Source organism: Phasianus colchicus, chromosome Z, assembly GCF_987193195.1.
Source record: "Phasianus colchicus chromosome Z, bPhaCol1.hap1.1, whole genome shotgun sequence".
NCBI classification, from domain to species: domain Eukaryota; kingdom Metazoa; phylum Chordata; class Aves; order Galliformes; family Phasianidae; genus Phasianus; species Phasianus colchicus.
This window is the reverse complement of record NC_143476.1, coordinates 24,890,245-24,907,367: the sequence shown is the minus strand read 5'-3', so window position 1 is coordinate 24,907,367 and position 17,123 is coordinate 24,890,245. Positions and strand designations below refer to the sequence as shown.

At 44.8% G+C, this 17,123-nt stretch overlaps 1 protein-coding gene across 4 annotated transcripts in view; it reads left to right on the top strand.

Moving 5' to 3' along the window:
• Positions 1–17,123, top strand: part of ABCA1 (ATP binding cassette subfamily A member 1) — a 91,458-nt gene that overhangs the window by 51,743 nt on the left and 22,592 nt on the right. For all 4 annotated transcript variants that reach the window (XM_090132133.1, XM_031607731.2, XM_031607730.2 and 1 more), the window contains 13 exons: positions 2,037–2,123; positions 6,547–6,787; positions 7,392–7,531; positions 8,207–8,323; positions 11,314–11,502; positions 12,374–12,579; positions 12,664–12,840; positions 13,306–13,528; positions 13,749–13,970; positions 14,577–14,781; positions 15,330–15,443; positions 15,885–16,056; positions 16,598–16,729. In XM_090132133.1, coding sequence (XP_089988259.1) covers positions 2,037–2,123; positions 6,547–6,787; positions 7,392–7,531; positions 8,207–8,323; positions 11,314–11,502; positions 12,374–12,579; positions 12,664–12,840; positions 13,306–13,528; positions 13,749–13,970; positions 14,577–14,781; positions 15,330–15,443; positions 15,885–16,056; positions 16,598–16,729 — 2,225 coding nt within the window. The remainder of the gene's footprint in view (positions 1–2,036; positions 2,124–6,546; positions 6,788–7,391; positions 7,532–8,206; positions 8,324–11,313; positions 11,503–12,373; positions 12,580–12,663; positions 12,841–13,305; positions 13,529–13,748; positions 13,971–14,576; positions 14,782–15,329; positions 15,444–15,884; positions 16,057–16,597; positions 16,730–17,123) is intronic.

Here is a 17,123-nt window from a genome sequence, read left to right as displayed (position 1 = left end):
CAGTGAACAATCATCTCCTATTCACATTCTCCATCCTATTTGTAATTCTGCAGACCTCTGTCATATCCTGTATTTGTCATTACAGTTTCTTTTGGAAGAACTGTAGGCTGTTGTTCTTCCTTCAGAAGCCATTCATATCTTAATTGTGCTTGCAGTCCTTTTCTGTACTTGTATTCTTTTAGAGGTGGAGGATCCCAAATGACACTTAGTTCCTGAGAAATAGGAATGAACTGTGGATTTATATTTATGTTGATCTGTCTTATCATTCTATGCTTAAGATCTCATTCTAATTTTAAAATCTCTTTTTTGAGTGACAGTAGATATCCAGGGATATCTCAAGGTAGAACTGTCTCCTCCGCGTGTACTTTACTTTGCAGCACTGAATTTTATTTGGCATATTATAACAGTATGTCAACATGAGTCCTTTCACTAATCCTTTGCAATTCACTTTTGACTTTCACTATTCTGAACCAATTAGTATCATCAGAAAACTCTTCCTCATCCACCCTATCCCCGAATCATTTTTGAATACATTAAACAGCACAAATTCCTTGCAAAGCTGGATGAGGTGAATGGAACTGACCAGACTTGTCTACTGCATGAATCTAGGATGTTCTCCCTCGTCTCATTGCTAAAGTGGTAATGTAGCTACACAGCTTTGATATTTGTTAGCTATATTCCTCTAATAAAGTCTTGAAGGTCTTAGCCTGCAGGAATTTGAACTACTTCTCTTCTAGCTGGGTTGGGTTATGGTTCCTCTGAACCTTTATGCCTGTGTTCAGTAAAAGTTACTGAGAGCCTCCATGAATTTACAGCTTCCTTTGGAGCAGGCTTGAACTGAACATTCACTAGTTAGCTAGGTATAAATGCCTCAGCAGCAGATCAGTGGAACAGTGCCCATTTATACCAGCTGACACTTATCAGCTCATACTACCCTTCAACATATCAGCTAGAACATGTGAACATTTCTAGACTTTGCTTCCAGAGATTGCCCTGGGGAAGATAAGAAAATAAAAGGCTTCAGCCGAGAAGATTTCTGCTAAAATCAAAGGTCTACACTGTTCCTGTGTGTATCAAAATGATGTAACCTTAGCATGCTTTCAGATGTGGTTATGAACATGAAATCTTAGAAAATTATTTTAATCCTCATTTCTCTGAAGAAAAGGATTGTGTTCATGTTATTAAGCTAGAAGATCTTGATGCTTCTCTCGCATGGAATGTTTCACATACATGGTAGTGCTTTAACATATATAGAAATGTAATAGAAAGAACAAGAGATAAACCCAGGCATATCAGTTACATGGAGAGCAAGTAAAGAAAGAGTGGGTCCCCTAAGGCAAGGAAATCCTAGAGCAGTGCAGTTTCCAAAAAGGTGTGCTATCCATCTCTAGAAACTTATCAGTATTTCTCTTTTGGTGGTGTAGCAGTTACTTTATGAAACCAGGATCTTTTAAAATATATCCTTGATTTAGTCTGAAAATGTCAAGGCTTGATGGGAGGATTTAGGTGATTAATATTATCTGAAGGTAAGATGCATTGTGTGGCAAGATTTCTGAGCATCTGAGCTGGGGAGTCTCACTGAAATCCTTTGTCTACCAATTAGTATTCCCTCCCTTTATATATACTTGATTTCCCCTTCCAGCACTGGTTTTCAGGATTTCAGATCTGTTGGCATATTGTCTTATAGCCTGTCTTTGTTCTCTGACCTGAAATAAAAGCCATCATTTGTGCTGTAAGCATACATACATACATGTAGCATCTTATTGGGATGGCTATGGCTATCATGGTATCTATGTGCCCAGGCTGTGGGGAATGGAACAGGTGTCTCTGTTGCATTATGGAGCACTGAAGCCTCAAGCTTCAGTGACAGCTTAAGCTCAAGGTTGCTCAGAAAGCCAGCTCATTGTTTTCCCCATCAATCACTTTGCCTTGTAAACAGTCCTTACCACCTTTCTTTACAAGGGTGTTTACAACGATTCAATTTCCCTATTGCTGGCTGCTAGTGACTTCCAGTTTCTTTTTCTCTCTTTTTGCAGAGACAATTTTTCTTTAATTCCTCCTTGCGGGATCTGTCAGAAACTGTGGAGGCTTTGAGGGACAGCCTGGGAAAGCTTGTCAAGGAGGTAAGTAGCTTCTTTGTGTCAGAAGAATACCTTGGTGTGGTGGATGTCCTAACCTGTCATCTGGTACAAGGAGTGCACTTCTCCTTGGTGCAGTCAAAAACAGTCAAATCCCTTGCTGTTTTTGAAGCTCCCTTGTCATTCTATGAACCATACACTCTGTATTGGCAGAAGTAACATCTCTATGCAACTCCTCAGTGCACAGAACTTTGAATTACAGGCACCATAAGAGTTTCTCAGGTGTGTGGCTGTCGATTGGGTCCTCCCAGGGAGTGCAGGAATTAAGTTTTCTGTGGGGCTAACTTTCTCAGCAGTTACCTTTGCAATATATCTGCTGACTAGCAGCGCCTTGCAAAACTGCACAGAGAGGTTTGTCTCCTTTATGTTTTTTTTTCTGTCAGTTGCAAGCCATGCCAGGGTTTGTTACTGTCCTCTGGGTTTTTTGAGAATATGGTGTGTGGAAGAGGTGATGTATGTAATTTAGCAGCTACAGAGTGCTCTTTGCCATTTGTCTTCAGAGAAGTAGTATTTTGGGGCAGAGGCTGTGTTCTGCTATTTGTGGGGCACCCAGTGCAGTGGCATCACAACAGTGGCAGAGAAATGCTCCAGTGAAACATACTGGTTTGCAGAGGCATAGTGGTATTATAGAGACTGTACTTGTTTTTGCAGGTGAAATGATGGATTAAGAAAAAAGCCCTGCATGTCTAGTGTGAGTCAGAAGTTCAAAACCATTTTTTATTTTCAGAGCCAGAAGCATATCTTTGTTGCTTTTGGTTGGCTCTGACTTTGAATCTGAAGTACTGCTACTAGGCAAAAACATTCTTTCCCTCTAGCAGAAATCGCAACCATCTAAACCAAACTATGCCTCCTCCTCCCCTCCGCGAGCTTTCCAGGCTGTGTCAAGCCAGCAGTGCACAACGAACGGCAGTAACCCCATGTGCATGTGGAGGAGCAGGTCACTCAGGGTTAGTGTGCAGCCCTCCCACGGAGGGTTGGCTGCGGAACCAGCACCGTACCCACCAGCAGCCACTGGCACGTGTCCCATACCAGCCCAGAACCTGCTGCTGGCTCTCAGCTACTGAGAAATTAAGGTGATTCTAGGACCAGCTTCAGTTAAGAGCATGGCAGAGCTCTTGCTGCTAGCTGGGGGGGGGGAAGAGGAGGGAGGAAGGCTGCCCTTAAGAGTTTGGTTACAGCTGTTTCCCGTTACGTCACTTAAGCTTGCCTTGCGATTTCTTTTTGTTGTGTTTTTTTTTTTTTTTGCCTGGGATAAAAATAATTGAAACCATGTGATACTCAGCTTGCTGATGTGGCTGAAAATGTCCTAGGATAGCGTGCCTTTTCCTTGGCAGCTGTTTTGGGTAGGTCTACCTTTTATTCTGCCCCATTACTGTGCAAACAAAGGCATCATTTTCCTTGGCGTACTGTGTGAGCTGCTCCAGATGGCTTGACCGAAAGTTACTCCTTATTGTCTGGCAGGCTAATTTCTGCGTGAAAAGGAGGGAGTCACTTGCTTGTTTCATGGGGCAGCAGCTTGAGGGGGTGGAGAGAGCTATTGTTTGTGCCACGTCTAGAAGCCTTTCTAGCAAGGAATTTTAATTAGAGAATGGTCTGAAGAAAATATTTGTCTCTTGATGTGAGGACTGGTTAGATCTCTGTCCCTCTGCTCCTTAAATCAACCCAGGAGAGCAGATTAAATTCTGAGTGCAAGGGCAACTGTGAAGAAACACCCATCCAGGTCTGATGTCTGGGAGAAGTAGTTCAGTAACATTTCCAGTGGCGTGAACAGAGCAACTCTGTATATTTAGTATGAGATTGCTGGTGCCAAAGATGAAACAAAGCTGCCTGCTCAGACTTTGTTTTGGAGATTACATATAAAAGTACCTTCATTAATGCAATCCCTCTGCTGGAGAGTTAACACTTAGTGGCAATTAACTATGCCTTCTATTTCTATACTTCTACTTATCCTAAGGAGTTGGTGGCACATTAGCTAAAGCCACTGAGTTTTTACTGAGGAAAAAATTGTCTGCTTTGCCTAAAATACCAGAAGCTCCCCAGGGTGACCCTTTGAACTGGAGGCTCAAAGTGTCACACCTGAAGTGTGGCCTTGGCCTTTCTTGGTTAGAAAGATCAATCAAATCCAAATCCACATGAGCGTATTTAACTGCAGCTGTTGGCTCAGTTTTTTTTCTGTCATGTCCTTACTGTTAGCATCCTGCCAGTCACCCTGAACCTGCCAAACTGATTGGCACCAGGGCACAGACAAAGGCAGAAGTGAATAGTGAGGAGATGAAAGGATGCTTGAAGCAAGTCTAGACACAAGCACCAAATCCCCTGGTTCTAGCTGTTCTCACAGCTGTCTTCCATCATATCAATGTGTCATGTGTTTTTCGACAGCTAAAAATAGAGACTCCTTGTGTATGTGACACAAAATAGCTTTTGTTTAGCATCAAGATTTTTTTTGTCCAGATGTTGGCGCATACGAAACATGCACAGTACTACAGATGAACACAAAGGGTCAGGCTTACCTATAGTGTAGGGCCAGAAATACTGGCTCTGCTTACATTGGGTAGAGTGAGATTGAGCTGTTACAAGACACCATTGCTTTCTGGATTGTCACTGGCTGGCTTTGCCAGCTGTCCTAGACTTTGAATATCTGCATTTTATTTAAACTAAGGTGTCTAAACCAAGGCACAGTCAGCAAAATTGGCAACAGGGCTTTGAGTGACTCTGAAGACAGAGCAATTGGGCAATCAGAAGTTGTTTCCAAGATGCATCTGAAGAGTAATTCCAATAGGTGTCTCACCAGCTCTGCTTGCCCTTATTAGTGCGTGTCGCTATTCTGGGCCGCACAGCAAGAGCATCATAGTTCATGTCACCTGATATTCAGTAGTAGTCAAGAAATCAGATCAAATGCTGGAAAAGATTTAGATAAGGATAGAGAACAACCTGTGGAATATGTTATCACAACACCATGTAAATCCGTGGTTTGCCCTTGTGTTCAGTATGGAGTACCAATCTAGGTACTTTTCTTCCGGAAAGCAGCAGCAGAACTGGAAGTTCAGAAAAGGACAATGGAGACATGAAGAAGTGGAATGACTTTCACATACGGAACAAAGAATATGTTGGGACTCCCCAGCCTGTTAAAGAGATGAGCTGGGGACAGGACAGAAATGTATAGAGTTGAGAAGAGAAAAAGAGTAGAAATATTCACTCTGTGCCAGCACAAAAACTACAGTACTGAATGGAGCTAACAACAGCCACGCTTAGGAGAGGGAGAGGAAGTTCTTTCCAGTGATGTGCTAGATGCTAAATATTTGCAAATGTTCATGTTTACCATGGAAGACATTCATTTTGCATTAGCAAACAGACAGAAGTTCTCTGAGCTGGAATCTGGAAGGTTACCTCAGGAAATATCTGTTCTTTGCCCTGCCTATTTCCTGACATCCGCTTGCTGTCACCATCACAGAGATACTGAGCTAAATAGACTTTGAGTGTGTGTGGGCACACCTGTTTTCTTACATCCTCTGCCAGTCTGAGAATGGAGGTTCAGGGTAGCATAAAAACACTGTTTGTGGACTTGCATTGTTTTTTTCCTTGTGGTAGCCAGGCCATATCCCGGAGTATGGAGATGTTAATAGAGTGTCTGAGGCCAAGTGCCTGGTGCTTTTGTTCAGGACAGCTTCTTCAGGTTGTCGCTGTGCCAGATAAATGAGTCCCATAGTGTGCATCTTCCCAGCCAGCCATGAGTATGTTTCATCTCTGTGCCAGGTGTCATGCAAATAGGGCAAGAGAAGACTTCTCGCTGTGGTTGACTGCATATGGAGTGGAGAAAAGGCTTACTCTGCAGTCAGATCTGAGGCTGCAAGCTGGACTTGTTTTCAGGGGCTTTCTGTGAATGCTGTTGACAGAGGATAGGGAGGTGCTGGGGCAGGGGCAGCATTACTGACCTAGGAGGTCAAACTTTCTGCCTGGTGTATATCAGGAGAGGCTTGCTGACCTCAATGGAATTGTGCCAGGTGATGCCGCCAGCAATTCAGGGCCTGCAGCTCAATGAGGCTGGCCTGATTAGCTTCACTTGCTCCACGTTATTTCCTTATTCCCTTTTCTGCCTCACTCCGCCCTGGATTGAAGGGACCCTGCTGGAATGTGAGCTGTTGTGCAACCACAGAAGTAACTTGCATGCGAGAGCTCAGGGGGAGCAGGAATCACACAGAAAATTGTGTAAGAAAATAGAATAAAGAAGAGACTTTACGCTTTCCCACTGTAATGGAGGGAAACATGCTTTCCCTGGTCTCCTTTTTAGTACTGCATCCGGTGGGGTTCAAGAACAGATGGGTGATTTGAAGGAGAATGGCAGGATTTTTTCCCTTCAGTAATCCTGTTCCTATCCCCATTTCCATTCTTCTCCCCCTTACTTCTCCAGCTGCTGAGCATGAAGAGTTGGAGTGACATGAGGCAAGAGGTGATGTTCCTGACCAATGTGAATGCCTCAAACTCCTCTACACAGATTTACCAGGCTGTGTCACGTATAGTTTGTGGCCACCCTGAAGGTGGAGGACTCAAGATTAAATCACTCAACTGGTATGAGGACAACAATTACAAAGCACTTTTTGGAGGCAACAGCACTGAAGATGATGTAACTAATTTCTATGATAACTCCACAAGTAAGTGTAACCCTGTTATGGCGTAACATCCCATCTATTCCATGGCTGCAGTGACTACTATTTTCCAAACTTGCACTGATGAAAGCAAGTGATCTTGGGGGTCAGCATATACCCTATTGTTTCAGAATACTATATACATGCGTCTGAGCTGCCAGCTGTTGCTCCCTGCATGTACTCTTAGGGACAGGGAGGGTATCAAGATGCAGGGAATTCTCAAGGGTCTTGTGTAGAATCCAGGAAGGCTATTTGGACACTTTCCATGAAATGGGGTCCGCTGTCACATGCAGCCTTTGAAAATGTGTCATTTTTCTATGCAGATTTTGACTGTGTCATGTGTCATGAAGTGGATTTCATAAGCTGTGCAAATGAATATGGATGTTATTGGTAGAGACTGTGCAGATTCTCTGCACTTGCTGGGCAAACTGTGAAGACTTAGGGTGAAAAGGGCATTTTGTGAGTCTGTGCAGCAGAAGAAGTTTTTTGTTCTAAGACAGCTGTTCTGCTGTCAACTCTGACCATCTTTAAAGTGCACACAAATGGGGCATGTGCCTCCTGCAGTTGCCACAGCGCTTCTCAGCTGCTCACCCCTTCCTCTCCTCCTCAGCACCTTATTGCAATGAGCTGATGAAGAACCTGGAATCCAGCCCACTTTCCAGAATTATTTGGAGGGCTTTGAAGCCTTTGCTGATCGGGAAGGTCTTGTACACTCCAGACACACCAGCCATAAGGAAGATCATGGCTGAGGTAACTCTAACTCTGTCCTCTGATATGTAGTGTGAGGTATGTGCTCTGACTGTACAGCTAAGCTGCTCTGTGTTAAATTCAATCCAAATGCAAGCCTAGAAAGATTGTCCACAAAGTGCAGTGTCCCTAATCTCTCACCTCCCATGCACTTGCTGTCAAAGCCTAAGGAGAAAAAGCCAAGCTGAACTCTGTTTCTGCATCTTGCTGGAAACATTTCTGGTGGTGCTTTTTGATTACTTACAGACTTTGCAACTCTAATGTGGGATATGGGACTGGGAAGGACATTGGTAAACGATCAGGGGTCTTCTCCACTGCCTGCTTGTCAGCTGATCCTTAATCATTTCTGATAGTGGCTTACCTAATGTTCTCTCTAATTCCCCAAACATCCTCAGCAACCTCTTTTATTAAATGAGAAGGGGCTGCTTCTGTGTGCCCTTCATCTCCAAGCAGGAAACATTCTCTACCAAGCCTTAAGCCCTACCTCAGCCACAGGCACTTCTCTTTGTATTTTTCCTTCCCTGTGCACGAGATTTTTCTCACTCCCATCCTTGCTGAAGCTGAATTGCTGTTTGAGTATAAGCAACATTCAGTACTTGGTAGGTCAGTGCACCCTTTCAGCCACAGTGGATCTGAGCCACGTTTTGGAAATAACCTTCCTCTCTTCTTTGCCAACAGGTGAACAGGACATTCCAGGAGCTGGGAGTGTTTCGCGACCTCGGGGGGATGTGGGAAGAGATAAGCCCAAAGATCTGGACATTTATGGAAAGTAGTCAGGAAATGGATCTGATTCGGGTCAGTATGCTGTTCTTACCAGAACCGTAAGCATCGTATTCTGCAGTTAGTGATAAAATATTTATTTTAGATAATGCTTCTTTGTTGGTAGTATGCATGTGACCCTCTTTTTGAAACAAGCTGTGACTGTACCATTCTTGTGTTGTGCTGAGCACTCCTCCATTTAACAACTTTGCACAGTCAGGAGCAGAGCGTGTTTAACAGCTGTTTCTAATCTACCTCTGTGGGGAAATGTGTTGTTTCTTCCACACTGTTGCCCTGATGTTCTATAAATATCTGGCTGATGGTATTTTTGTGAACTGCGGACCTGTGGAGTTGGTGACAGGTTCAGCTGCCAGTGCTGTGCACTCCTCTGTAAAAATTGCTCTCTAGAGCAGCTGCTTTCATGATAGCAACAAAGTGAGCTACCATATGCCTAGATCAGATCCTAGAAAGTGTCATGTGGCCTCAGGCTCTACTGAGTGCAATAAGATTTGAGTGGTTATTGTTCCAGAACTGAACTAGATGCCTGGTGATCATCTGGCACAAACCTTGTGAAAACTTTTTTTTGGGTTAGCATGGTATGCTTAAGTTAGTAATAGTTGGGGTCACAGGGGAAGAGGAAACATCATCCTGTGGCTTTTCACTTCATAATATGCCACGCTTACAAGATCATGAACAAGGGGTTGAGAGTCTTGTTTGGATTTGACATGCTTTCTGCTTGCTTGTTGGCTCCCCAGAGCATTGTGCTTGGTGTAAAGCATGCATTATTTGTTAAAAGTACAAGAAGCTAGGTTCACACTCCTTCCCTCAGTTGTAATTCTGAGGAGTGAGTCTTTATACTTCTGTGCTGGGTGGGTGTTACACAGAGATCTCCCTAGGTCTTATCCTTGAAGTTCATTCTTACTTTATCCCAATCATGATGATGGGCAGAATAGTCTCTGACTGGTCCCATTGCATTTCCCCAGGAATGGGACATACTAGAGATAACAGTGACATAATTTTCCTTACTCCTGTGCCTCTACTAGCTTTGTGAAAGTTAGTTCTGTAGATGCTGGCATCAAGAGAGGTGAGAATCAAACCCAAACTGTTTGCTGAAGTGTGTGCTCACAGAGTCAGGATTCGGTTACTGATTTGCAATTGAGTTAATATTCCTACTTGTTTGAGGGTTTTATTGGTTTAATTTTTTCAAATGAGTCCAGACTTGACTGATTCTGGTTCCTTTGCTTGTTGTTACAGTGGTAGGGGTCCCTTTGCAATTGCCTGCTGCAGCTGATGGATTCAGCAGTACTTTGTTGTGTACTCAGGCAGCATCCTGCTAGGTTTAGAGATGCAGCATGGGTCACTTCTACATGGATGGGCTAAAACATACAGCAGCCTGTTTGGGGCTGCTCTCATCTGCTGTTCACAAGTCCCTGAGGCTGCTGTACTGCTGGGTGATTGTCAGCTCCCAGCTTTCTGGACTGTGGAAACGGTTGGGTGTATTTCATTCTGTTAGAAGTAGAAGAAAGTGCTTTTCTCACTGATCTCAGGCAATTGCAGCCTGATGCTGCTGGTAACCCCAGGGAGGATGATGTGTGCCCCTACCCCAAGCTAATGTTCATTTTTGTTGCTGCTTCAGGGATGATGAGGCTGAGCCTCTTGCCTGCAAGTGTGGTGCTCTCGCTGCAAGTCAGAGTAGGGTGAGACAGCCTCCAGAGATGATTGCAAAGAGGGGAACTCGTGTGGCCTATCCTGTTTGTTCAGATTTCCTTTGTGTGCTCTCCTCTGTCAGCTTGGGCTGATCTGTTTTCCCAGTTCGTGATTCTGTTTTTGTAACCATGTGACCCGGTGCCTTCTGGCTCATAACTAACAGCTGCACATGGGGAAGCTCCCTCACCTCTCCATTTTGTTCTTTGCTCTGGCAAAAAATTCAATTTCCTGTTTTTATTGGTTACAATTTTTAGTTTTCTGTCTTGTGCTGGCTTTTTTCCTCTCCTTTAGTTCAGCTGTAGTTCTTACAGTTAATGCTGCCTGCTGTTACATTGCTGCTGACAGGTCTCAGTTCTGCTTTAGTGCCAAGTGCCCCAGCTCAGATGCAGGGTTTTGCATATACACCTAGGGGACCATAGCTCATCCTCTGGAAACTGGGAGCTAAAACAGGAGAAAACATCACTATTCACAGTGGGAGAGCAGAGAGGCAGGTCATCATTGCTGTTGGAGGCTGTTTTAGCTGGTGTCAGTGACACAACAGAAAAACACATAAGAAAGCCACCTGGCCTTTGGTGCTGGTACTTCTGTTTAGCAGCTGATGGACTCAGCCCCTGTCTCTGCCTTCCCCACCTGCATCCCAGTGGGGAGAAGAGACTTGCTCAAAGAGGCCACCAGAGTTTGGCAACCACTGGTCAGCCAAACGCATCTCTGAAGATATTTCTTGGTTCTCTGTATCTTGCCTTTGAAAACCCGTTGGCATGCGAGAAGTGGGGAAGGCATTGATGAGGCTTTTTGTCAGCTTCAGCTCTCCCCTGCACGCGGAGCCCGGGACACGGCTGCCACCTAGGGCAGAGCAGGGCCTGGGCGGCGCTTAGAGTGTTTTCCCAGGGCTCAGGGTTGTGCATGGCTCTCTGCTGCCCTCTCTATGGAAGAGATGAGGCAGGACGTAGAGCAAGCCAGCCTGCAAAGCAAGCCTGACAGCTTATTTGTGGCGTGGAAGACAAAGAGGTACCCAGAGCTGTCGGCCCCCCCGGGAGCTGAACTACTCCGTATGGAGAAATAGACTCACACTATTTAAAAAAAAAAAAAAAAAAAAAAAAAAAAAGGGGGTATGATTAGCAGTGCAAGGAGACAACACAGACACCTTTGGGTAACAGACAGCAAAAATTAGACTACCTGCCTGCTGGGCCACCTCCAGTGTAATGTCAGGGCTTCCTGTACTTTTTCAAAAGACAATAATAACCATTTTCATGACAAGATGGGAGATCCAATGGTGATTCTCAAGGTAACTATTTCCCCTTTGACAAAAACAACTACAGACGCTGCTGAAAAGCAAGGCTCTCTGGGACCTGCACTTGCCAGCTTCCAACTGGACGGTGGAGGACGTTGCCCATTTCCTGTCAAAGCATCCAGAAGAGTTTGAGACAGATAATGGAATGGTGTACACCTGGGTGGATGCTTTCAATGAGACAGACAGAGCTATTCAGACCATCTCCCGCTTCATGGAGGTAAGATTGTGCTGTGGTGTGGGCAGGGAGCTGGGGACAGCTGCAGCTGGAATTCTGCTCACTGGGAAGGGTGGCTTCAGGGAAGGGAAGGTCAGTGCTCTTCAGTCCCTGTTCTGAAAATTACCAGTCTTGGTGGGGCAGAGTGCACAGTGTGTTAGAAAATACCATTTATTCAGGTATCTTAATATAGATGTGGGAACCTAACTTTAGGCCTTATTCTTGAAGCTCTTGCTTTGGCCGTGGCATGTGGTTTCCCACTCTGTTGTTACTGGGCAACTGAAAATGGCTGCTTGTTTTGGCCATGTAGCAGCTCGTACTTCTGTTTGGGGCTTTTGCTGGGGCCGACAGTGGAGCTAGCAGTTGAAGCTGAGGAAGATGTATAGCTTATAATGAAACTTATCTGCTTGTTCTTCAGTCAGCTTGGCAGATGAGTGCAAACAGAAACAGGTCTTGGCGTGTTAGAAGCCTGGTCCAAAGGCTTTGGTAGTCTCTCCACTGACTTTTTAGAGGCTTTGAGTCACACCTCGATTATTGTTAACAGACTGTTGTTAACATAAGACTATGAAACTGGATGCTTGGGTTGGATCTTATCGCTACCATTACAATGCTTCCTAACTGCTTGTCCAGAAAAGATCTTTGGGTTATATGCCAGTGACACTTGTTTGCCTGGTGGGTGACCAGTAAGCAGTATAAAATGACATCTCTAGCAAGTTGCTGGGCTAGTGTGAACCATTACAAAGTAGTTCAGCACTGCAGCCTTTCCTTGGGTGTGGCATTGATATTACAGAGTTCTTCTTTGTCCCTCCTAAACCAACAGTATGTTCTGGTTTAACCTGATTCCATAAACACTTCCAAATCTGTCCCTCTCTAGTGTGTCAACTTGGACAAACTGGAGCCTGTGCCCACAGAAGTCCGGCTTATAAATAAGTCCTTGGAGCTTCTGGATGAAAGGAGGTTCTGGGCTGGTGTTGTCTTCACTGAAATAGCTCCTAACAGCACAGAGCTCCCTCAGCATGTGAAATACAAAATACGCATGGACATTGACAATGTGGAAAGGACCAACAAGATTAAGGATGGGTGAGACATGGCCGGCTGCCTTGTGAAGAATTTCTTACAGGGTTTGATGATTTCTAACTGAAACGTCTTTTTTTCCCTTGGCAGGTACTGGGATCCTGGTCCCCGTGCTGACCCCTTTGAGGACATGCGCTATGTGTGGGGAGGTTTTACCTACTTGCAGGATGTGGTAGAACAGGCGATCATCAGGGTGCAAACAGGCACAGAAAAGAAGACGGGAGTTTATGTGCAGCAGATGCCTTATCCATGTTATGTGGATGACATGTATGTATGCAAGCTGCTTCAGAAGCTTCCAGGATTCTGGGTCGGGAGGCCTGGGCTTTAGTCACTCTTCAGGCATGACTTACTGTGTTATCAGTGTGGGAGCAGATCTCATCTTCCCTAATCCCTGAATTAGGGCTTCTCTGCAGCACAATGAGGATTTAGTATATGTTATGATTTATAGAGAGAGTTGAGAGTAGTCCCCAGGAAAAGCAGGTCTTTACATCTGCTCTTCAGGGGAGCTGGAACTAGAGTTGGCTCCTGCTCAGGGCCAGTGTTGTGCTGTAAACCCATCGGCCTCATTCTGTGGTGAGACACTGATGCTGTGTCATAATCTGCATGCACTTAGGCTGCTTTGTGCAGTGAAGCCTTATCAATCGCTATACTTCACTAGCCCTTGAGTGGTACCCACAGTCACACTAGTATTTCTCACTTTGTTCTCCTGGCCCCTTTCCTTCTTGTTCTCAGATTTCTGCGTGTCATGAGCCGTTCTATGCCTCTCTTCATGACTCTAGCCTGGATCTACTCAGTAGCTGTAATAATTAAGGGCATTGTGTATGAGAAAGAAGCCCGGCTAAAGGAAACGATGAGGATTATGGGCCTTGACAATGGCATCCTTTGGCTAAGCTGGTTCATTAGCAGCCTCATTCCTCTTCTCATGAGTGCAGGTCTGCTCGTGCTGATCCTCAAGGTGAGCTCCCTAGTTTGGTCTCTGACAGCAGAATCCAGAGCACTGGTATACAGTGGCCTCTGTTGGCACACTGGGGAGGAGGTTGTGGGTGCTGGCTGGTCAGCAGCTGTCATGCACATTGTCCAGAGTCCCCTTAGCAAGCAGTGCTGTGGGCTTGCTTGTAGTAGAGCCATGTCAGAAAGCTCTTTCATTGCCTGATGTACCTGTTGTTCTCTTCCAGATGGGGAATCTGCTGCCGTACAGTGACCCTAGTGTGGTGTTCGTTTTCCTCTCAATCTTTGGCATTGTGACCATCCTGCAGTGCTTTCTCATCAGCACCGTGTTCTCCAGGGCCAATCTGGCAGCTGCCTGTGGAGGCATTGTGTATTTCACACTGTACCTACCCTACGTGCTGTGTGTTGCCTGGCAGGACTATATCAGCTTCTCACTCAAGATCTTTGCGGTAAGTCTTAAGGAAACTGTCCAGGGCATTGGGCCTCTACCACTGTGGCACTGAATCACTCTTAGTTGGACACTAATAATTAGTGGATATGGGGCAATGGAAGGTGATTTACCTCATAAGAGTCTACCAGAGTTGGGCTTGGTGAAGAGACCAATAGAACCGGCAGAGAGGATTTTGTTGCTTTAGGTAGGAAAGTAATTCTGCTACATTAAGCTCCCTTGCTCTCTCTGTATGCTGTAGTGCTATAGAACCAGATATGCAAGATGGCAGGATTTATATGACTTTCTTCTCCACAGTGCTTCTTACCTGCTTGGGGAGGGTGATCTAGTGGTATCTTCCCTTGCGTGAAAGTCCAAGCATAATGGAAGGAGTAGGAAAACAAACTGATTTCTAGAGAGCGGTCCAGCAGAGGTTTCAGACTTTACTTACTTGAATGGAACAACAGTAGCTTCCCAGTCCCTCTGTGCAGATCTAGTCATGATCTTTAGACTTTTGACTTTTCCGCTAGGGCCTCTCAACCATGTCCTTGAGCCCTACACTAGAGATGAGGTGCCCAGTTATTGAGTAGCTGTGAAAAACATGTGTGTTTATGCCTCTCATTTGCAGAGTCTGTTGTCACCAGTAGCCTTTGGCTTCGGTTGCGAGTACTTCGCACTGTTTGAAGAGCAGGGAGTTGGTGTTCAGTGGGACAATTTCTTTGAGAGCCCACTAGAAGAAGATGGCTTTAGCATCACTACATCTGCTGTGATGATGTTGTTCGACACGTTCCTCTATGGTGTCATGACCTGGTACATTGAGTCTGTCTTCCCAGGTGAGATTTGCTTCAGTGGGAAAGGTTATAACTTCACGCTTTCATGTCCTACTTCTTTGACAAGATGCAAAACAAATGCTTTTTTAAGCAGAGCTGCAGAAAGGTCATGGATTAAAATCCCATACCACTAGCATAGACCTTTTGTTGTGGCTTCTAGCAGTGACTATTTCCCCTGTTTCCCAGCACAGAAGCTGTGCCCTGTTGTGGTGATGGCTCAGGTAGCCCTAGGAAGTTTGGTGCATTTCAGCTCTTCTTTTCTATGAACTGCTAATACTTCAGATACTGCTGGCTAGGGGGGTCGGTGGGGAGGGATGAGCATTGATGATATTAGTACCACACATACTAGTTCTAGCATAAAACCTCTAACCCTAAAATGAAAATTCTGGAAAAGAAATTACATTTACTCTAAAGGCTGGCAGTAAAGATCATCTTAGCCATGCCTAACCTAGAGGCTTGTGGAAGGAGGAATGTTTCCTTCTTGCTTTGAAAACTGAGATGAAAAAATGACCAGCTGCAGCTGAGTTCATGTAATGCTTTTCTCTCTTTAGGCCAGTATGGAATTCCCAGACCCTGGTACTTTCCTTTCACAAAATCCTATTGGTTTGGTGAAGAATCCCAGGACAGGCAGCACCTTCATCCTGACCAGAAGGGGCCCTCAGAAGGTAAGCACTGGATTTGAAGGAAGCTGCAGGTCTTCTCTTGTGGAAGGAGAGTTCAAGGGCAGATGTACTAGCCTGGCTAAGGTGAAAATTAGTTATCCATTTGTTTTCAGTTTGGGATTAGGTGTTTAGAGAAACCCAAGGTACTTAGCCAAGCAGGTACTCCAGCCTCGGAGCTGTGAATTCCTCTAATTTCTGCCAACTGTAGTGACACTGGAGATTCCTGTGCTCCTGGTGCAGTCTGTAGAATGAAAAGAACTAAGAGGATATTACGTGGAAGATTTCTGTCACTGAGTAAGAAATGTGGTCAGTTACTCACATTGCTCATTTCTTCATGGATCTCCGCAGGCTTAGGGGAATGTGATATTTCTTAGAACTCCCACATAGTTAAACGTTTTTAAAACCCATCATATCCCCTTCTACTTTGCTCTATTTTCCTTTCAGTCTGCAAGGAGGAAGAGCCTATGCATCTGAGTCTTGGTGTCTCCATCCAGAACCTGGTGAAGGTTTATCGTGATGGCAAGAAGGTTGCTGTGGATGGTCTCACACTGAATTTCTATGAAGGGCAGATCACATCGTTTCTGGGACATAACGGAGCAGGGAAAACCACTACCATGTAAGATAAATGTAATACCTTAATATGGTGGAACTGTTTCTAAATATTACTGTTCCTGTCAGTACGATGTGATTGCTGTACAAGTGAAGTGCAGCTCCACTGAAAGTGCTTCACTAATTTGAGAGGAGCTTTGCTGATTTACTCCAATTTTGCAACTGTTTAGAAGATGCACAGATACAGAGGATTGAAACTGGAGGTCATTCAGGTTGAGGCTGTGCCTGAATGCATCTGCTGGCAACATTTTTTAGTAATCTCATTTGTGATTCTGACTTATCAGTGAAAGGAAATGAGTTGAGCTTGAAAGGATGGGAAGCTTTTAGAGGAAAAAAAGATACTTCCTTCAAGCACCACCATGGGGTGTGCTTTGATCACTGCGTTAAAACCACTGGAGCCAATTTTTCATCCATTAGTAATATGTATCTCTTGGACTACTTCCCTGATGGGGGAGCTCCCAAAGGCTTTCTCTCACTCTTCACTCATCCGTTATATCAAGTACAGCAGCCACTACTTAGTGCTGGAATCTGTTGTTTTTGTTCCTCAGGTCCATCTTGACTGGCTTATTCCCCCCTACTTCTGGTACTGCCTTCATCCTGGGTAAAGATATCCGCTCGGAGCTCAGCACCATCAGGCAAAACTTGGGTGTCTGTCCACAACACAACGTGCTGTTTGACTTGTGAGTAGCATCCATCTGATGCAGGGCTGGTGCTGCTGAAAGTTTGGGTTCCTTGGGAAACTAGTGTTATTTGAGCTAAGACAGCTGTATCTTTAACTGTATGAGTGGTGACAGACAGCAGGGTGGTATGAGATTGGTATAAGAGTGTTCTAATTGTTAGTGGGTTCATATGTGCCTATGAATTATTGACATGAGCATGCAGTCTCATTTTTCTCCTCTCTTCAAAGAAATCTGCTACACTAAACTTAATTTGGCTAAATGGTTTAGCACTGCCTGCTGAATTGGGGTGTTATGGTTACTTTGTTGAGCCCTTTAAAAGGAATATTATTTGCACTAGTGCTGAATAGCGGCATTCTGAAATCAAGCCCAGACTGAACGTACCCAATCTGTAGCT